Source organism: Euprymna scolopes, chromosome 12, assembly GCF_053919585.1.
Source record: "Euprymna scolopes isolate OS-2025 chromosome 12, ASM5391958v1, whole genome shotgun sequence".
Classification (NCBI taxonomy): Eukaryota; Metazoa; Mollusca; class Cephalopoda; order Sepiida; family Sepiolidae; genus Euprymna; species Euprymna scolopes.
In genome coordinates, this window is record NC_136493.1 from 2,111,760 (window position 1) to 2,135,000 (window position 23,241).

General features: G+C 32.8%; 1 protein-coding gene across 5 annotated transcripts in view; it reads right to left on the minus strand.

Moving 5' to 3' along the window:
• Nucleotides 1-23,241, minus strand: part of LOC145291149 (adenylate cyclase type 5-like) — a 489,601-nt gene that overhangs the window by 109,388 nt on the left and 356,972 nt on the right. For all 5 annotated transcript variants that reach the window (XM_080136671.1, XM_080136673.1, XM_080136675.1 and 2 more), the window contains one exon: nucleotides 685-1,703. In XM_080136671.1, coding sequence (XP_079992797.1) covers nucleotides 685-1,703 — 1,019 coding nt within the window. The remainder of the gene's footprint in view (nucleotides 1-684; nucleotides 1,704-23,241) is intronic.

A 23,241-nucleotide genomic window follows, 5' to 3' on the forward strand; every position in this document is an offset into this window, starting at 1 on the left:
TCACCCTCAACTGGGCACTTTTCTATAGGGAATGGTTGCTTTTTTTCGCTGATATTTTCAGAAGTCATCGCTTTTCGATTATCTAGCCTTAATTTAAGCCTATGTCACTTCTGGTTTGGTTATGGGCGCAACAGTCACGTCTTTTTCATGTTCTTTTCCTCCTTCGCAGCACAGGTTTGAGCCTGCCTACCTACTACCACTTTTTTTGTTTAACACACCTCCAAACACCTGCGCAATGCCAGGCACCCAGGCTAGTCCCATAAGAAAAGCGAAAATTAATAGAGAATTAAAATATGCAAATTAACTAGATCTTTTGCTAGTGAATTCAATTCCACAACCCATATATAACAAAGTCATATTTTCTTTTTAAATAGAAAGAGGTTGAATAAAAAAAAAAAATAAAAAAAATATGAGTTATTGTGCGAACAAACACATTGAACCATGCATAAACCTGTACTTTGACAATGAGTTGGGCTGACAAGCCATAGACTAATATTTTCCATAATTTGTTTTTGAAAGACGTAAAAGTACAATTTGGCAGTAAAAGGTTAAAAGAATTAAAAAGCTAGCCTCAAGTTGAGCAATTAGAACCGTAACCGTCCTTTCAATAAGTTTCTCAGGATCTGCCAAATTGAAATTCAAATCCGAAAGATAAAAATGTGAAATTGCTTCTTTCCTACTCACCTGTTTTAATGCGAACGTTTCGTTATAGTTGATTGCCAGCGTACATATGAGATTGGTGAGACATAGAAAGAGCCCCCCTATTATTGCAAACTTCATCCTTAGGGGCAGAAGGGCATATGTCAGGTAGACAAAGAACACTGTGCACCAAACACCCTCCGTCATACTGTGGAGATTGCTTGTGAGAGTGATGGTGATGAGGACGATGCACAGTGTTAGAATCACACCCAGGCACATGACGAACATGTGAATCTGTTTGAAAGAGCTGCGGTTACAGAGAAGCATCTTTGTAAGAAGACAGACGAGAATGATAGAGAGGATGAGGCCAGGTACAAAGCTCGTCATGCCACCGGCATAATAGAAAAGAATCAGTAAGAGGCAGATGAAGGCAAGAATCATGAGCGTGAACGTGAGGTTATTCTTGTCGAGCTTGAAGAAGTAGCGTTGATACAAGTTTTCCAAGGCTGGAGCGAAACGCTTCGAACAGAAAAAATTTTGCAAAAACTTTGGGCTGAGGCCTCCACAGTCTGCACCTTGTGTTGTTGAAGATTCTTCAATCCCAAATTCTTCCTTTCTGTCCTCTTTAGTCTTGGAATCATTCTGTGAGGCTTCATACCGTTCCTGTGCCCTATCCCATGCAGATTTGCGCTGCGTTGACACACTGCAAGAGGACATCTTGCCTGGTGTCAGTGGAGAAACTTTACCGTTCTTGCCAAAACTTGGGGTCGGACTTGAAGTTATGTTAAATGGAGAAAGAGCAGGTACGGGCGGAGTATCTGTAAAAGAATGGGTGCTATTCACAGCAGCAGCATCAATGCTAATATGTTCAGCTGTCGTAGTTCCGTTGTTGAGGTAGTTTGGCCTGACTGCTTGACAGTTTGGCATTGATGTCACGGACATAAGTTCTGTATCATCCAATTGGCAAGCATTTGGAAGCGGAGGGGAATAACTTTCATCTTTATCTCGACTTGGCACTGGAATATTTGGCACGTCAGAACCATCGTCTGCAATGTTGGACATGACTGGAATAAAAAAAAAAAAAAAAATTTAAAGACAAAAAAAATTAAGCTTATGTGTTACAAATAGAAACTGTCAGTTTCCAAGAAATTTGTATTGCAAAAATACATTAAAAGTCCATTTTTTTTTTTACTTTTATTTTCATTGTGCATGGATTTAAATTTATGGTGATCTTATTTCTTTGAATTAGTAAATTTCATGTATTTCTAAATAATGATCTTGTCTGTGTCTGCTAAAAACTTGCCATTCGAATCAAACCGGCATTAACTTGATATTGTTAGAAAGATCCGACACGAAAAAATTAGAATCAATTACTTTATGTAGAAATATCGTTTTGTTTGAAAGGGGGATGGGGGGGGGGTAAAAATCTTTGTATTAATGCTGTTAATCGCGCATGCGCAAACAGTTTAGCTTTTTAAAATAAAAACGAAATTTGCAACGTAATAACATGTGTCGTCTGTTCATTCAATAGAATGTATGCTTACGAGTTTAATTTTTGCAAGTTTGCGCCCAACATTTTTTTTTTTTTTTTAAAATGTTTTCTCTATTTAAAATTTGACTCGATTACGCGTGCCAACCACAAAGCATTTTTACACAAAATGGCATACAAGTCCTCCCTCCATTTTATTTTTTTTTTGCTATTACATGTATACTTAATCTCCATAAACTAATATTTACCTGTATTTTATGACCAGGCAACGCCGCCACCCTTGCTAGTTTAATATAAGTTTAAAAAGCAAAATGCATTCAATTTAATAAGATGTTAAGATTACCATGGAATTTTTTCTTGGAAATAAAAACCTAACTTCAAATAAATTTTGCAAACCAAAATTAAAATACAGAATCCATAGTACATTTCCAGAGAAGCTCTGCAGAGCTCAGCTAGCCATTTGCCGAATTCATGCTGGGCAGAACCTACCATAGAAAGAATGTGTTTCATAGAAATATTTTCTTGATGGCCTTTGTTAACAGATGCATCCTTTTTATTTTTGACACCATTTAAAGTCTCTTGCTGCTACATGTCCATCTAGCCTGGTGTGTTTCTCTTTCTGACCACATGCTGGACACAGCCGGCCCATTCTCATCTTCAACCTTACATGTCCATTTTTTTCGACGTGCACTTTTCTTCCTCGTTGAGCACGGGGGGGGGGTCCTTTTCCCTCCTTTTTCTTTCCTTGCCAGCTCACACTTCCTAATTTGCATATGCGTCCTTTATTGGACACTAATCCTTCCAAGCAAGCCATCTTGCATCTGCTTCTCATTTTCCCTCACGTGCTCATACATGCTGTTAAAGCCTTTTTTATGAAGATAAAACAGTTTGGTTGGTCTTTAGATTGGTTGTTTTTGTTTTACGGCATATCAACCCTTCTCAGGTTACTTAATGCCGAATTCAGTTATTTTGAAGAAAATTTTTTTAATAGAATACATTTTTTTTCCAAGTCGGTTTCTATTTAACAGGTACTACCACTCCAGGTCAGATTGGACCTGGGAGCAATAGCAATTAAAGGGTGGCTCCACACTCCCGAAGCCCGCAGGCAGGGGCTCACCATGGAATATAGTTTAAGGTCATATCCAGGACTATCGTCTTTAGAATCCACTCAATATTCATGTTGCTTAAATGCTCGTTTAAAAAAAAAAAAAAAAAAAAAAAAATGCATATTTGCTTTATTTTCATTGTGCACGTACGTGTATTTAGGCAACAGTTTTTCATTTAAGCAAACTTAGTTAAAAAATAAAAGCGGTATGATTCAACAGAAATTCTAATTTTTCAATTTTTATGTTTCTGCTAAAATCGAAAAAGTTCTACATGTATCATGGACGTTTTCTGTTCATGAATTATCAGGCAAAGAAGCACATTCCAGATCTTTTAGCCTAATGATTCCATGTAGTTTGTATTTTCATAAAAACCCGATCCCTTCCCCGAAAATTCCACATAAAATAGCTAGGTTATTGGTGTCTGATGACTGGAAATTTAATGCAAATTTGAAATATTTGAATTGCGAAATGATAGGTTGCAAAACACCTTTGAAATATTTATTAAATGTCTAATGTTAAAATTATTCCGACCCCTCTAGGAAATAACGCGAAAGAAAAAAAAAAAAAAAAATCCAATACAGAAAACTAAAGATTAAAATACATTGGAACTGAACGAACACTTTACCCCCACAAAAAAATTGGGCACAAGAAAATGTTCAAAAATCTTTCGACCCCAGGAGGGGGGAAAAAGTCTAGTAAGAGATCCTAAAGATTAAAAATATTGGAACTTATCCCACCACCACAGACTGAACCAAAATATTTTGCTGACAAGTTCAGGATACAAAGACTCATTAAATAGTTTTCAAATACCAAAGCTAAAATCGTTTCATTTTCTAGTAAGAAAATGAAAACTTTTCCCTCAGAACTTCCGAAACTATAGGAAACCAACGAGGCAATTCTTATGCAAATTTTCAGTACTTACCATTCCAAACTCATACTGCAGCACATTTTTCGTGCAAGAATACACATTTCCTCACTTTTTAATTGTATTTTCGCCTTAATGGACCAAAGTGATATTTTTCTATTTTTAGTTTTCCCCACAAAACTAAATCACCGGTTCTTTTTATTCACAAGACACTGGGTCTTTTATTTTCTTTTTATTTTCACCCCCATATTAATGGTTGAGAAGGTTTGTTATTAAAAGGAAACAACCTTAGTCTTGGTAGTGTTGAATGTTACCATCCATTTATGTCTCCATTTCACTGACTGGAGGTCTTCCTCTAGGGTTTCTGCCATTGCCTTGGATATGTTCATTCGTCCCCCCCCTCCCTCGTGTCCATTATATAGTGTCGTCAGCAAATATCTCAGAATTTCATCAGGGAGGTCATTTATGAATATCAGGAATAATAAATGTCCAAGGATCGACCCATAAGATACACCCACATTTATATCATTGTTTAGATGTACGACCATCAAGGACAACCTGGATTCTTATTTAAGGTTTTATGTTAAGTATTTGTCCAGTAATACCATAGGATCTGATTTTCATTAGACCATCGTGACATACCCTGTCAAAAGGGGTTAGATATATCTAGAGCTACTGCCCCTCCCCCTGCCTTATCCAATACATGGTATATATGTTCTGAGATCACATGTTATATAATAAATGTTATTAGTTTCAGCTGTTGCATAGACATTTTTCTGGAATAGAATCAGTTAAAATGCTGGAGTGTCTTCAGAAAAAAAAAACAAACAAAGCTACGGTAAACTGATTTTACTGGAACAATCTGCAAGATATAGCAGGGTTCATATTATGCATACATGCAAAATATGTGATAACATCTACTCTAATATACCGAACACTACATACATCTCCGACAGCGATAGATTTATTACAGCAGCCAGTGCCCACAAGTAACCACCACAATCCAGCAATAACTGCCAGTGCCCACTAGTGTTATTAGGTGACAGTAAACACCTAGGGGGAAAAAAATCCCTATCCAACAGTTACTGCCGATAAGGCCAAACAGCAAACGGATTACAGGCGATTTTCATGGTATCTAGTCGAATTTAGGCCAAAACTGGCCATGGCCACCAGTGAACAATAGTGAATGCCATGCACAGACAGTAACTGCACTAAAGCAACACTTGCCAGTAACCACCAGTGCCAGCCAGTGGATTCCGCTACCTGCCATTGCCAGAAGACACGCTTTCATTTTGGTCACTGTCCCCAATGCCTGCAAATTTTTTTTTTTTTTTTTTTTTTTTTTTTTTAGTTGACAGTAGATACAACTAGCAACTGCTGCCATCTTAATATTTTTATACCTATTCATTCATAGTAATTTACATGACTCGAGGATGCACTAGATAGTTAAAGGTATTTTTGCTTTTGGGGAAGGGGGGGATTTCATTGTTGCGTTTCTGCCTTTGGGTCATTTCTATTAAGCAATGCCGGTACACGAGCCCTGCTTGTTTTTAAGGATTAAGCATATAGAGCATTGTTTTAGGTGGTGAAATTTAAAATAAACCGCAGAAAAAATATTTTTTGTAGACAAATGTGATTTATTCCAAAGATGAACTTTTGGCATTTCTAATTTAAATACCATTTTTAGGTATATGACTTGCACATGGAATAATCTAGATATCCAGTTTTCACGACTACACATTAAGCTGTATTTCAGCAATGGTGCATTTTATGTTGGCTTTTCAAGTGATCTATTGTGTCTGGTTTATCAGCATTTGCGCAAATATTGTTTTACATAAACATTTGAACGAATAACTTCACAAAATGGATTAGTCAAATAACCACCTTGTTCATCCGATTTGATCCTCCATTAGATTTTCTTTGAGGATATAAAAAGATATCCCCAAAGAAACTCTAATAATGTTAAGTCGTATGAACAAGATGGTCATTTGACTAATCCATTTTGTGAAATGAGTTCAAATGTTCATGTAAAACAACATTTGCAGAAATGCTGCTCGGTGTCAGTCTATTCACGATGAATTGCCAAACCAAACTGAACTAAAAATGAGTTAAAATAGATTTATCAATTTAAAGTTTGCCGCCTCTAAAAGAAATTTACAAAATACGATAAAAATCTAATTTTACATTTATTGGTAATACAAAGGCTCAGCAAGTTAAATAAAAATTAAAATTCAAGAACTTCTAGTATCTATAATAGATCAAAGTTGCGGATTTCAAATCTTACGATTAACCCTTATGACCCAGTTAAACTAATTCGTTCGGTCGTAAATAGATAAATATGACAAAGTGAGAATTCATTCAAACACGCCTTGTATGTATTAGTTCAGTATCTGGGTAGATGCCAGATACTTCTAGATTGCAACAGTCCATTGCTTACATTCAGTAAGTCGCCATCTATATCAGAGTGGACGATTTCGTTTGTCACCAAATACTTCAAACACTATGGATAATAATCAAGTTAAGTTTATGAAGTGCAAAAATTCTTGGCAGTAGTTAAACTATCAAACTTTATCATTTTTTACAGTTTGAAGCCAATCACAGCATCACCACAATCACAGAATCACCACAATCACAGAATCACCACAATCACAGAATCACCACAATCACAGAATCACCACAATCACAGAATCACCACAATCACAGAATCACCACAATCACAGAATCACCACAATCACAGAATCATCACCCTTTAAACTAACTAAAGTTAATACTTATCAGCTACATCATGTCATCAGGTCATAAAGAGTTATCTATATCAATAAAAGGGAAAGTGTGTGTACATTTCCCTACGCAATAACTCAATTTTCAGTCTACCACTCGAAATTTGATATACAGGGTATTGAGATTTGGGAAAATCTTTGTAATCAGTTTTCGGCCAGAAAGTTGACTGTTTAGGGGGTCAAAGGTTCAACGATTTGACTTTTGAGAACTCTTCCAAACTTCTCCCAATTTTGGGTCAAAACACTTGAAATTTTAGATATAGGTTCCTTGGACATGGATCTAACTTAACATTGTTTTTGAACTCAAATCAAGTTAAGGGGGCATAATAGGGGTTAAAGTTAAAAACAATTGACCGCTTTTGCTCAACATACACCTCCAAACACCCAGCTGAAGTGCTAATAATATATATAATATATATTATATTATAATATATATATAATATATATTATATTATAATATATATATAATATATATTATATTATAATATATATATAATATATATTATATTATAATATATATATAATATATATTATATTATAATATATATATAATATATATTATATTATAATATATATATAATATATATTATATTATAATATATATATAATATATATTATATTATAATATATATATAATATATATTATATTATAATATATATAATATATATTATATTATAATATATATAATATATATTATATTATAATATATATAATATATATTATATTATAATATATATAATATATATTATATTATAATATATATAATATATATTATATTATATATATTATATTATATATATTATATTATATATATTATATTATATATATTATATTATATATATTATATTATATATATTATATTATATATATTATATTATATATATTATATTATATATATTATATTATATTATATATATTATATTATATTATATTATATATATTATATTATATTATATATATTATATATATTATATTATATTATATATATTATATTATATATATTATATTATATATATTATATTATATATATTATATTATATATATTATATTATATATATTATATTATATATATTATATTATATATATTATATTATATATATTATATTATATATATTATATTATATATATTATATTATATATATTATATTATATATATTATATTATATATATTATATTATATATATTATATTATATATATTATATTATATATATTATATTATATATATTATATTATATATATTATATTATATATATTATATTATATATATTATATTATATATATTATATTATATATATTATATATAATATATTATATATAATATATTATATATAATATATTATATATAATATATTATATATAATATATTATATATAATATATTATATATAATATATTATATATATTATATATTATATAATATATATAAAAAATAAACCTAACCAGGACGATATTCGAAAAATCATGGCCATCTCTGCAGATTTAATGTAACTATTGCTATTTGATTTAAATACGAGACTGCCATGAGGAGACCTCAGCAATTATGATGGGTGGATTTGATGATGCATTATTTCTGACAATTTGGAAAGAGATAAATGATCATTACAGGCAGATATCTGTATCCGAGCAGAAACCGATTTTCATGGAATGTGGAGGTCGAGAAAACCAAGGATACGCTAGCACATGCTACCAGGAACAATAAGGTTTATTCAAATAGAATATTTGAAATGGTTACACTAACCTTCAAAATTATGACCGATTCAAGAACTTAAATTTGATTTGGTTTTCACCTGGTAAAACTTGCAACAAAAGGTCAAAATTAAAAGTCGAACTTGGCAGGTATAAGTCAACTAAACGCTACTTCTACACACTATGCGCAAATATACATCTATTCCTTTAACGTTATTTTTAAAAGTTTTTATATGCTTAGATAGTTACAAATACTGAATAGCTGTACGTTTTGGTTTCGATTCTAGCTGATCGCACCAAAGTCATTAACATTTGAAAGTATATATTTGCTACAATATAATACCTCCAACTTAGATACTCCCCAAAAGATTGGAAAGAAAGCTCGCCGGCACGTACACTCATATGCTACGAAGTGCTAAATATATCTTGGCAAGATCACACAAAACGGCACCTTTATGGCAACCTACCTACCATATCTTCTACCATCAGGGAGCTATGTTAACAATTTGCTGGTTACTGCCAGATGAGCAAGCAAAAATATTGCTGTGGACTCCATAGTACGGATGCACGAGCATAGGGTTTGCTAGATCCACATAGGTCCAGCAAATTGTACGTGACACGAACTGTGAAGATATGGGAGACTGGGAATCTGGAGAGTGTCACATTGGTCCAGGCAAAAAGCCTGACCAGATAGACAATTGGATACAAAATCTGCATCAATAAAAGTCATAGTTAAGCATATTTTTTTAACCAAGAAATACCAAGTGGATAGTACATTACAAAGTACTAGTGGGGGTACCCGGCGTTGCCCGAGTGTTTGTTTCCGGGACGGGGGGGGGGGAGTTTTAAAAAATGTTATGGTAGGTAAGTAGGAAGGATCAAACCCGGAGTCATGAGTAAAAGTAGGAAAATAAAATGTGAAAAAAAAAAACAAAAGAACATCTGCAACGTTAACAGTTCAGCCACCAAGAAAAGTCCATTCCAGTTGTTTAAGGAAAAAAAACAAAAAAAACGACTACGGTAGGTCGGCGCGAACGTGAAAATATGTGAATTGTCCAGCACGCTAACCACTACGCCACAGAGCACTGCAGCTTAGTTTAGTGATTTTAAATAACTTCACATGAAAGAACTACGAAGCCAAACCGGTGTTCTCTTCTCAACTGTTCCTTGTGAACGATCCCCAAACGGTGTTAAGTGGTGGCAGGGGGAGGAGGAATTTATTAGAGAGAAAATATTTTACCACTTCCATTGATCTTAACCGATTTTGGCCGTGACTTCTCAGCAGAAAAAGTATAGAAATCTAAGATTATAGAGGAATTTGAGAAATAATAAGCCTATAACACACCTCAGATATTGTTCTGCCGTTTGTGCATATTATATTTGCATGAAATATCTTGATTTTTTAATCCTATTAATGTAAAAATCAGACGGGGGAAAAAATGAGTTCATTTTATTTATATAGAGATTACAGTATATTATAAAGTATATTATACAAGTATTAAAGTAGGATTGAAAAGTATATAATAAAGCAAGATTGAAAATTTTTCAGTCCAAGATTAATTTTGGGTACTTATGAGGAATGACTAGATAAAATGTCAACACTTATGAAGTCAATTCTAAGCATTGATAAAGAATCCAGAGTTCGTCCCCATGTCATAGGAAGATAATATCCTTAAAGTATTAAGATATTACAATTTTTTTTTTATTTTTTATTTTTTTTTTTATTTATTACATTTTCACCCCAAACAAGGCACATTGCCACTTTAATGTAGGGGGCTACTATCAGGGGAAACATCTACTGGGGTACTATGTAGGGATTATGGCAGCGAGATGTTGGTTCACGTTGCACTTGAACTTATGCATGTCAGTACAGTTGGGGAAGCAGTGACCTGGAATGGAATTCCAAAGTCTAGCAGTTCTGGGGAAGAAACTACTGGAGTAGAAAGATCTTTTACATCTAGGGATCTCTACAGTGTGGGGGTGGGATTTTGTAGCTTGTCGGGTCTGTCGAGGGTGTTCACGTCGTGGGGGCACAAGTGCTTGCAGTTCTTCAGAGCATTCACCATTATAATACTTGTAGAACAGGCAGAGGGATGCAACGTTTCGACGATGGGACAGAGGCTGAAGTTTTGATGCCAGTTTAGGGCCTATCAGATTTGCGACTCTTTTGAACCCTGTCAAGGAGCGAGAGACTAGTAGCCGATGCACCGGCCCAAATGTGACAACAATACTCCATACATGGGCGAATAGTGGCCTTATAATCATAAGCATGTATAATTATTACTGTTAAAACATTACGTTAAAATTAGAATATAAAATGGAAGGTTTTAAAGTGTAGTGTTCCTGGAACTTTCTATTTACCAAAACTAAAAGAACACTGATAGGGTCAACTCTTCAGTGAAAATCAGATTGAGTCGGTACACTGCTCCAGGTTGTCAGACACTGACTAAATAACTCCAGCCAATATTTCCTGGAATCCAAATTCGGTCAAAAGGAATTTTACATATATTAATTAGAAACAACTCCCAAGAAAAACTAGACATTTGGTAATTACAAGTTTTTGACCAAAGAAATATTAATTCTTAACTAGGTCTTTCTTCTAAACATAAACTAGACCGATATAAAAATTGCTTATCTCCCTTGAGTCATTTGTAAATATTTGTTTCATGTATAATAAATATTGTTTAAATTGAATTTTATTTTATTTTTTATTTTTTTTAAATATGTTGCATGTTTAATATCCATAAATATTGTTTAAATTGAATTTTATTTTATTTTATTTTTTTAATATGTTGCATGTTTAATACCCATAAACTAAAACACCCAGAAATGGCTCAAGTCTTTCTCGGCAAGACACGAATTTTGGAAACTTGATTGAGTTGAAAAATACTTGCATGAACTGTAGCAGATTTACTTGCAATAAAGTTAAGATTAAATTTCTAAAATTAAATCAATTTTTCTGAAAATTGTTTCTTTCCATACAAAAATGGAGAAATACGTGAAATGTGAAGCGGAATTTTTCATCTCAAAAGAAAACTAAAACCTGTTCCATCCCTGCGCCGGTTTTACAAATATTTTAATGGCATGTATTCTCATGAATACCTAGTACTTGTGCCCCCCCCTCAGTGTATATAATTCTGATAAGCAGTCAAATCCCATCTTTTTACTGTTGAGATCCCTAGATGGTGAAAAGCCTTCTACTCCAAAAGCCCTCCCCCACCCAGACTTTAACCCTAACAAATTTTCTTTTCCTTTCATCGGAAACATTTTTGGAAGGAGAGGATTAAGGTTGACCGTATGTATAAATAGTGATGGAACGATTCCAATATTTTTCCCATTATGATACAATTACCAATTCTGATTCTTTACGTTTTTAAACATTGAGCTATGGCATTGTTTTCTCTGATTACCATAAAAACCTGTCAATATGCAGATTTTGTAAAAATTGTGGATGTTGATCTATAGATTTTAGTTTTACTAATCATTTAATATAATTAAAAATCCAGTGGAAGATTTTGCTTTAAACAAAATCAAAGACAAAAACGTTCTTGCATCGGAAAATAGGCACACATGTTTCAGATTCCGATTGATTGTCCTAACACTAATAGAGAGCGAGTAAATCTTTCCACTAAGATTGCTACAACGTTGCCTGCATAATTCAAAGACCTAAATCTTTAAATTCTAAGGAGGCTGTTCTATTAGCAGGTGCAAAACACTGGGGCTACTATATTACCATTTGGTGAGTAGAGTCTTGATCATGCATTAGTTTCTGGTGAGGCCTTTCAATGCCATATTGGTTGGAACTGCTGCAGCTCTTTTTAGATTAAGATCATTTGCTACCCGTTTCGCTTCAACTCATCAACTGATCTCCAATTCCAATATTAAAGTTCTATCCAGTTGGCAAGAAAATTCTTGCAGTTTTTAACTTAAATTCAGATGAACATATCTCGGCTCAAACAAATTTATTGATTGAAATAAGTACCATCAGAATCGCTTTTGCCAATGCAAAATAAATGTATTTATGCCAGTAATGTAAATATCTTGCGTTTCTGTGATGCAGTCGCTGATAGTGCTTAGGTTTTTGGAGCATTTCTCATGCAGAAAACTGTCACAAAGCTTTTTTTTTTTTTTTTTTTTTTAAAGTGAGCCGTTTCAAGAGTATGGCAGAGGAGGCCGAGTTTTGTAACCCATTTCATTCAACTTATGCAGGGTTGGTTTAGCAACGAGCAGTCTGGCATTGTCGTGAAGGAGAATTCCAATATAAAAAGTTCTAAAATCAAATAAGTTTAAACCCAGTTACCAATCTCTTAGAAATTTATACTAACAGGTTTCCTTTTCTTACAAGAGACCAATTTGAACAGATTTCTATATGAACACTGGAATCAGCCAGTTACTTTATGATTCTATGATTAAAGACCACTCTAACAAGACATTAAAACTAAACCCTCATGATCGCCATGGACATTGGAAACGTCTACCATAAGAAAGCCCACATTCCAAAGACCCCAAAATTGCCGTATGTGTTTCTGTGTAGCACTTCCAGCACTGTATATGTCTTTGCACTACCATCTGCACGATAGAGTTACTTTAGAATATTTAAGAAAATTGACTACTTTTTACACATTTTGTCCATTCTGCCAGCATCCATGTCTGATGACGTTCACAAATGTTAAATGACCGATCCACTCCAAGACTGATGTAGGGTGGTTTTGTCAGGATTTCTCCCTTCCTTACGATCTAACACTTGAACTTCGCGATCATTTCCTGACGATTCCCTAATTACAATCAAGACAAGATCAGATCTTTTGTATTTGAAATTCCTCTACATTTCGTTTTCTTTTTTAATAGAAGAATGTGTCTAGCATCACATCCGACATAACTGGTTGCTTGATTATTATTGAGAGCTTTATACTATCCAAGAAATTCAAACAAACTTATTGCTCAAACTATTTTCACTTGCTTTCAAAGAAACAGATGCTCTGAAAACATAGCTGACAAGACAAAAGTCGTAATCCATTAAATCTGAACATGGGCTTGGATCTCGATAGTTTTGGCAAACACCATTTAATTTGGTTGTTTTGCTTTATGGCATATCAACCCTTTATGGGGTTATTTAATGCAGAATCCAGTAATCTTGAAGTTTTCTGCTTCAAATAGATATCTCACTGCTGATACAATTCTCTATATAAAAGCCAAGTACGTTCAAGGATGGAGTACTGCTGCCATATCTGGGCAGGAGCTGCTAAAAACAGCCTATCCTGCCTTGACAAAGTACAAAATAGACTTCGTAGCCTAGTGGGGGATGCCCTTTTCTCTTCCCTGCAACCTCTCCCACAGAAGGGATGTTGCAAGCCTGTCATTTTATCGTTATTTCCATGGCAAGTGCTCGTCTGAGCTCCAATCTGCCCCCCCCCCTCGCCAATCTTTCACAAAAAACACCCGTCTAGCTGAAACCACTGTCAGTAATTTTCCCCACTATCTGTGCCTAAATCAAAACGTAGATTCCATGAACAAAGCTGTCTTAGAAGTGCATGCCTGTGGAACTACCATTTGCCTGTTTCCCACCCGACTACAACTTGGAGGTCTTCAAGTCTAACAAACAAATTCCTGATAAACTGCCCCCTTAAGACACTATCAAATCTCCAATACTAACGATTACTACGATATTATCCCATTGATTACTGTACACGCAATAACCCTTATCCCAAGTGGCCTCCAGGCCTTAAGTGGTGACTTCCTTGTATATAAAAAATTCTTTAGATCATGTTTGGTTGCTTTGTAGAGAAAAAGTCCTTGCAGAACATAATTGAGTTCTGCAAAGACAAAGGATATCAATGTTTGGTGCATTTTAGGTCAGCAAGTCAGTATCTTTAGACAGCCTGATCCGATAGCACAAAAGTGAATAGCAGAGGCTTGGATTCCAAGAGGACAAATAACAGGATTGCAAACCCTCGACTATTCCTACCATGAATGGACCAGAGGTAATTTCCTCAGTATCTAGCCAAGATCTGCATCACATCACACGGCCTACGACCTGAATTGCCATGTGACTGAAAACACTAAATGTCCATGTATCTATGCCCCCCCCCCATTCTAATCCTTCACACAGATACAAAAAAAATTTGTCTAATTAAAAATACTTAATTCTCCCACTATCGTTGCTAAAACCTAAAAATGGATTCCAGGAACAAAGTCTTTCCTAAAACTGCCCACCTGTGGAACTGTTCCGCTGGTCTGCTTTCTAGCCAACTATAATACCGTTGTCTTCAGGTCCAACATAAACAAGTTATTCAACCGTCCTTGTAAATAATCTACTACCAAATTACTTGTACAAATTATGCAACTGTCCCAATGACTACAACATACATTAATCCTTATCCTTGAGTGGCCTCAGGGCCTGGATGTGGTAACCTTTGTAAAAAAGAAAAAACCTGCTTAGGATGTTAAAGTTAAAGATAAATGCCAGCAATTGACACCATTAATCAATCAAGTGTTTGAATCTTATTTCTTACACGATTGTTCCATTGTTTAAGAAAATTGCTTTCATTTTGGAAAACAAATACGAAAAAAAACAAATACGAAAAAAAAAAAAACAAAAAACAAATACGAAAAAAAAAAAAACAAAAAACAAATACGAAAAAAAAAAAACAAAAAACAAATACGAAAAAAAAAAAACAAAAAACAAATACGAAAAAAAAAAAACAAAAAACAAATACGAAAAAAAAAAAACAAAAAACAAATACGAAAAAAAAAAAACAAAAAACAAATACGAAAAAAAAAAAAACAAAAAACAAATACGAAAAAAAAAAAACAAAAAACAAATACGAAAAAAAAAAAACAAAAAACAAATACGAAAAAAAAAAAAACAAAAAACAAATACGAAAAAAAAAAAACAAAAAACAAATACGAAAAAAAAAAAACAAAAAACAAATACGAAAAAAAAAAAACAAAAAACAAATACGAAAAAAAAAAAACAAAAAACAAATACGAAAAAAAAAAAACAAAAAACAAATACGAAAAAAAAAAAACAAAAAACAAATACGAAAAAAAAAAAACAAAAAACAAATACGAAAAAAAAAAAACAAAAAACAAATACGAAAAAAAAAAAACAAAAAACAAATACGAAAAAAAAAAAACAAAAAACAAATACGAAAAAAAAAAACAAAAAACAAATACGAAAAAAAAAAAACAAAAAACAAATACGAAAAAAAAAAAAACAAAAAACAAATACGAAAAAAAAAAAACAAAAAACAAATACGAAAAAAAAAAAAACAAAAAACAAATACGAAAAAAAAAACAAAAAACAAATACGAAAAAAAAACAAAAAACAAATACGAAAAAAAAACAAAAAACAAATACGAAAAAAAAACAAAAAACAAATACGAAAAAAAAAACAAAAAACAAATACGAAAAAAAAAAACAAAAAACAAATACGAAAAAAAAAACAAAAAACAAATACGAAAAAAAAACAAAAAACAAATACGAAAAAAAAACAAAAAACAAATACGAAAAAAAAACAAAAAACAAATACGAAAAAAAAACAAAAAACAAATACGAAAAAAAAACAAAAAACAAATACGAAAAAAAAACAAAAAACAAATACGAAAAAAAAACAAAAAACAAATACGAAAAAAAAAACAAAAAACAAATACGAAAAAAAAACAAAAAACAAATACGAAAAAAAAAAAAACAAAAAACAAATACGAAAAAAAAAAAACAAAAAACAAATACGAAAAAAAAAAAACAAAAAACAAATACGAAAAAAAAAAAACAAAAAACAAATACGAAAAAAAAAAAAAACAAAAAACAAATACGAAAAAAAAAAAAACAAAAAACAAATACGAAAAAAAAAAAACAAAAAACAAATACGAAAAAAAAAACAAAAAACAAATACGAAAAAAAAAACAAAAAACAAATACGAAAAAAAAAACAAAAAACAAATACGAAAAAAAAAACAAAAAACAAATACGAAAAAAAAAACAAAAAACAAATACGAAAAAAAAAACAAAAAACAAATACGAAAAAAAAAACAAAAAACAAATACGAAAAAAAAAACAAAAAACAAATACGAAAAAAAAACAAAAAACAAATACGAAAAAAAAACAAAAAACAAATACGAAAAAAAAACAAAAAACAAATACGAAAAAAAAACAAAAAACAAATACGAAAAAAAAACAAAAAACAAATACGAAAAAAAAACAAAAAACAAATACGAAAAAAAAACAAAAAACAAATACGAAAAAAAAACAAAAAACAAATACGAAAAAAAAACAAAAAACAAATACGAAAAAAAAACAAAAAACAAATACGAAAAAAAAACAAAACAAATACGAAAAAAAAACAAAACAAATACGAAAAAAAAACAAAACAAATACGAAAAAAAAACAAAAAACAAATACGAAAAAAAAAACAAACAAATACGAAAAAAAAAACAAAAAACAAATACGAAAAAAAAACAAAAAACAAATACGAAAAAAAAACAAAAAACAAATACGAAAAAAAAACAAAAAACAAATACGAAAAAAAAACAAAACAAATACGAAAAAAAAACAAAACAAATACGAAAAAAAAACAAAAAACAAATACGAAAAAAAAACAAAAAACAAATACGAAAAAAAAACAAAAAACAAATACGAAAAAAAAACAAAAAACAAATACGAAAAAAAAACAAAAAACAAATACGAAAAAAAAACAAAAAACAAATACGAAAAAAAAACAAAAAACAAATACGAAAAAAAAACAAAAAACAAATACGAAAAAAAAACAAAAAACAAATACGAAAAAAAAACAAAAAACAAATACGAAAAAAAACAAAACACAAATACGAAAAAAAAACACAAATACGAACAAAAAAACACAAATACGAACAAAAAAAACACAAATACGAACAAAAACAAAACACAAATACGAACAAAAACAAAACACAAATACGAACAAAAACAAAACACAAATACGAAAAAAAACAAAACACAAATACGAAAAACAAAACACAAATACGAAAAAAAACAAAACACAAATACGAAAAAAAACAAAAAACAAATACGAAAAAAAAACAAAAACAAAAAAAAAACAAAAAAAAACAAATACAAAAAAAAAATACAAATACAAAAAAAAAACAAATACAAAAAAAAGAACAAAAAGACATACGAAAAAAAAAAAAAAATTTGATTCTGTGCATCTCAGCACCGAACAATGAATCTCGTGTTCATCAGGAGTTCAAATCTGTGATAAAGTCGTGAATCACCTCAGCAAAAAATTTTATGGATTTCTATATTAGAATTCTTTTTTTGAGATGAGTAATTTGTATGTTTATTCATTTGCGGACTATTGCCTTCATCTTTGTTTTTTCACTACGTTTCGACTAACTATTTCTCTGGCCTTTAGGTAGCTAACCCGCTATTGGTTAGGAATACTGAGTCTTAACTAATTCCTGCCTTTCATAGTTGTCTAACCAACTAATGGCCAACTAATTCTCTGGCCTGCTTTGGCTAGGATTGAAACCTCTATCTTAAGAAAATGCTCTGGAACTGGAGACTCAACGCCTCTATCCACTATGCCACAAAGGAATAGTTGGCCGAAACGTGGTGAAATTAAGATGAGGATAGTTTGCAAACATGAATTTCGTCCGGCAAGATCACATCTACAATTGACAGGAGGCTTCATCTCTAGAGCAACAATTCTTGACATATCAATAAGCCTTCAACATGGGTTTGGTGCAAGTGTTCATTTCACAAGCAAAGATATGGAAGCACATGACCTTTTATTCTATTTTCTGACCTGGAGCATGTGAAGAACAAGGAAAAAAAAAAATTTTAATCTAAATTCCTTTCAACAACAATGTTAAGGGAGGTCTGTCAGATCACACCAGGTGACCTTTCAGGGTCGCTGGTAACAGGTATAAACCCTCACATGTGTCTTTCAAAGGGAAGGTTGGTGTCCCAGAGACCTTTACAATCGCCAATGTCTTTCTAAAAAAGAATTTGAAAGAGAAAAATATCAAGAAAACCAATATCAACAATAAAATTGGATTCATGATATGATTTGATTATCACTCCACGAATGTAAAATAGTTGCTAACTTTTTCAAGTTAGCAAAATAAACTTCACAAAACTGACAGGCAATCTATCTGTGCTTGATATTAAAATCAAAGTCTTCCATTTCATTAGGATTTATGCACAGGTCCCTTATAGTAGCCCCCTACATCAAAGTGGCAATGTGCCTTGTTAGGAGTAAAAATGTAATTACAAAAATTCTGTAAACCTACGTTTACGGGAATGTATACACGCTGGGATTCAATTTGCCCCCGAAAATGGAAGCTAAATTTAATTGGGACCCTTACACATCGTGCCCTTATGATTGGCCCAGAATCAAAATTGGATGAGGAAATTAAAATAATTACTGATACCCTATCCAAAATAGGTATCCTCTGGATTACAAAGTTTAAATAGTATGAAAAAGCTACAACCAGAAATTGCCCCTATACTTACAAAACTGTTTAAGCGTTGCATTAAGGAGAAGTGCTTCCCAACACCCTGGAAAACCTCATCAGTATGCCCTGTATTTAAGAATTCAGGTGATAAGTCATCTCCCTCTCAATACAGACCAATAAGTCTCCTGAGTGTCATAAGTTGCTGGAATCCATATTAAATAGAGAAGTAGTCACCACCTCAGCAGAAATAATCTTGGTGACACACAATATGGCTTCCGTTCTGCTAGATCTACAGCTGACGTGCTAACAGTTATATCACATAGAATTAGCGAATCTCTAGAACGGCTTCATTTCTAGGGCAATTGCTCTTGACATATCAAAGGCCTTCGATAAGGTATGGCATAAAGGCCTACTTCAAGATTTCCAGCTATGGTATAACTGGAAATGTTTTCTATCATTAAATCGTTTCTCTCATAGGCTCATAAAAGTAGTGGTTGATGGGCAGAAATCAGAGGCCCACAGTATTAATGCTGGAATCCCTCAGGGGTCCATCCTGGGCCCAACTTTCTTCCTGATCTACATCAATGATCTCCCAAAACACTAAAATCATTCGTTGACATCTATGCTGATGACACGACTATGGCAACACATCAAAGGCCGTAAATGGCAATGATCTGATTCTCTCTCCTCAGATCTTGAGCGCGTGGTTCAGTGGGGGAAGAGGTGGCTGGTTACCTTTAATGCATCTAAGACCAAACTCCTATCCTTACATCATCAACGCTCTGATCCCCCATCTGGCATCAATTGAAATGGATGGCTCTCGTCTAGGGGAGGCCACATGTTTTGATAAGCTTCTGGGTTTGACCTTTACTCCTGATCTGAAATGGAACACATACATCAAGTCTGTGGCCAAGGTCGCTGGGAAAATGGTAGGATCCTTCTACCGCTCCAGAAGATATCTCACTAATGATGCAATTCTCTATCTGTATAAAAGCCAAGTACGCCCAAGGATGGAGTACTGCAGGAGCTACTAAAAACAGTCTATCCTGCCTTGACAGAGTACAAAATCGACTTCGTGGCTTGGTGGGGATGACCTTTTCTCTTCCCTGCAACCTCTCCCACAGAAGAGACGTTGCAAGCCTGTCTGTTTTATCGCTATTTCCATGTCAAGTGCTCGTCTGTGCTCCATTCTCTACCCCGCCAATCTTTCACAAAAACACCGACTAGCTGAAACCACTGTCAATAATTTTCCCCACTCTTTATCCGTGCCTAAATCAAAACAGATTCCATGAACAAAGCTTTTTTTAGAACTGCACGGCTGTGGAACTGTTGCTTGCCTGTTCCCCCCCCCCCCCCGAATTCAACTTGGATGTCTTCAAGTCCAGACAAATTCCTGATGAACCGACCCCTTAAGTAAGGACACCTATCAAATCCCCAATACTAACTATTACTACGATACTATCCTACTGATTAGTCTACACACAATAACCCTTATCCCCGAGTGGCTCCTGGGCCTTGATAAGTGGTGACCCCCATGTATAAAAAAAAAAAAAAAAAAAAAATGTCTAGAGTATTAATTTCTTGAATTTTTATACTCTCCATTAAAGATCACTCCAATCAAATCACTTAAAAATGTTAAAATCTAAAATGTTCAGCTAATTCGTGAATAATTTTTATCTGTTAGTTTCAAAATGATTCTTTCAAATGTATTAAAATTGCTAGTTGTGGTACCAGATTCATGCACAATTTTAAGTTCCTATTCTTAAACGAGTTAACATTAGTTTCAAAGATTGTTTAATATTCCAAGAAAGTTTATACGGACCAAACTATTTTAAAGTGGCCTCCAGGCTTAGGTAAGAGTTAACTGTTAGGTAGATGGTGACAAGAAGAATTTTTTTACATTAGATTTGAAGACTTAGTCAGCCAGGAAGCAGTCCTGTCGTATTATATACCACAGACTGAAGTTAGATACAAGGTCAGGTTTTATGTGGTAAATATTCAACTCCTCTTAAAGGAACGACATGGATGGGACAAAAATAAAAATTGCTAGTCTCGAGTTGCCTATTGGCCTTGATAAGTGCTAATACAGAGAGAAGAGAAACGGAGAGAGAGAGAGAAGATAAAGAGTGTGAGAGAGAGGCAGAAGAGAAAGTTGTTCCATCCTCTTTCCCAAATTTGACTACTGTGCACGTTTGAACTCTCGTCGAGTTGATCCTCGAGATGCCTATTGGCCTTGATAAGTGCTAATATAGAGAGAAGAGAAACAGAGTGTGAGAGAGAGAGAGAGAAGATAAAGAGTGTGAGAGAGAGGCAGAAGAGAAAGTTGTTCCATCCTCTTTCCCAAATTTGACTACTGTGCACGTTTGAACTCTCATCTTGACTAGAACCAGAACAGATGCATTTCTATCCTTTTTCAAAGGATGAAATGGTCACCATTCCTTTCCCATAATTTGAGCAATGTTGACCTCGTCAGTTTCATATGAGTAGCCATTAGAATACCAGGTGCTGGATGTAGAACATCAGCATCTCCTTGCAAGAACTACAAAAACCTAACATATTCACATGATATTTCTCCCTCGTGAGGAAGAAATTTCAACCTACCTAAGGTGAATGCTGTTGTGCCTGTTCAACTAGATGGAAGAGCCAGACAACGGTATTGAAATCAATTGTGAAATTGAATCCACTGAAAAATTTCCCCCACTATATCTGTGCCTAAATCAAAACGCGGATTCAATGAACAAAGCTTCTTTCTTAGAATTGCACGCCTGTGGAACTGTTCCGTCTGCCTGCTTCCCTCCGGACTACAACTTGGATGTCTTCAAGTCCAATGTTAAATTCCTAATGAACCGCCCCCTTAAGTAAACACTTCATCAAATCTCCACACTAACGTACTGTACATGCAATAACCCTTATCCCTGAGTGGCTTCCGGGCCTTGATAAGTGGTGATCACTAAAAAAAAAAAAAAAAATTTATATATCTCAATGATTAACAGATGAGCACTTCAGGAAATTTATGAAAAATAAAAAATTCTATGCATATCCATTTTGATTTTATTTTTTTTATTTGAATCACTTGAGAAATCTGTTTTGAAATATTGTAGCAGCAGTGCTACATACAGCAGCAACAACATGTCCAGATTAGTCGTTTTAAATCTATAATTTAAAAGCTCGGCACTGAGGCTGTATTTCGTCTTTTAGGCTAAACCCAGCTGTGCTAGTCCGACATGGACATCCTTACCGTTTATTTTCACTTTTGCCATTGTTTCATTCTCGGATGAGAATCTGTAACAGTCTTGTGGCGTAAGAAAATTGCGATGGCTTATCTTGAGATTTATCTCTGGCCGACTTGATATTAGCATATTAGATATGCTAATCGGCAACTTATGATTGTAATCTTTGAAAAAAAAAAAAAAAGAACAAGTTATAGCAAAATAACTTTATAGAGAAAAATTGTGTTAAGATGTTTAATAGAAAAGAATGTTAGAAACAATTTAAAGAGAGGTTGACCTCAAGAGTCTGACATAGCATTATGTAGAGGTTTAAATAGAAAAACCAATAACCTGCATCAAATAGGAGTTTAACATTGCAAAATAGTGTATATTCATTATAAATATAGATCTAACCAGAATGATAAATTAGTCAGAAGGTAATATTGTGCAACATAGTTCATTAGAAATAAAAATCACATTGTAAGAGAATATTTACTCTTAGTCCAGCACCTCTTGTAGACAATTTTTGTTCCATTTTTGAGCAACAATTCGCTTACTTTCTTCCTTGAAGAACACACTTCATGTCGAATTTCTTTTCTCACACCATTACAACGATGTAGCGAATTATAATATTCGAAAACGAGGCTACATCAAAGACCACTTTTTTTATCCAGGGTTTCAAGATAAGCTTTCCAAAGCCAAATTTCGTGAATTTGGCTTTTTTGAATACTTTAAAAATTGTATTTTATTTTTTTCAAACTATAACGTATCAACTAAGAACGAGAATATTATATAGACAGAAAAGAGACTAGCAACACAATGCAAACATTGTGTTTCCTATTTAGTTTATGCATATTCCTCAAGCATTCATATTTCTACAAAATTTACACAATATTAATGATTAAGAGATGAGCACTTCTGGAAATTTGACAAAAAAAAAAAAAAAAATTCTATGCACATCTATTTTGATTTAAAAATTTTTTTATTTGAATCACTTGAGAAATTTGTTTTGAAATATTGTAGTGCCAGTGCTACAT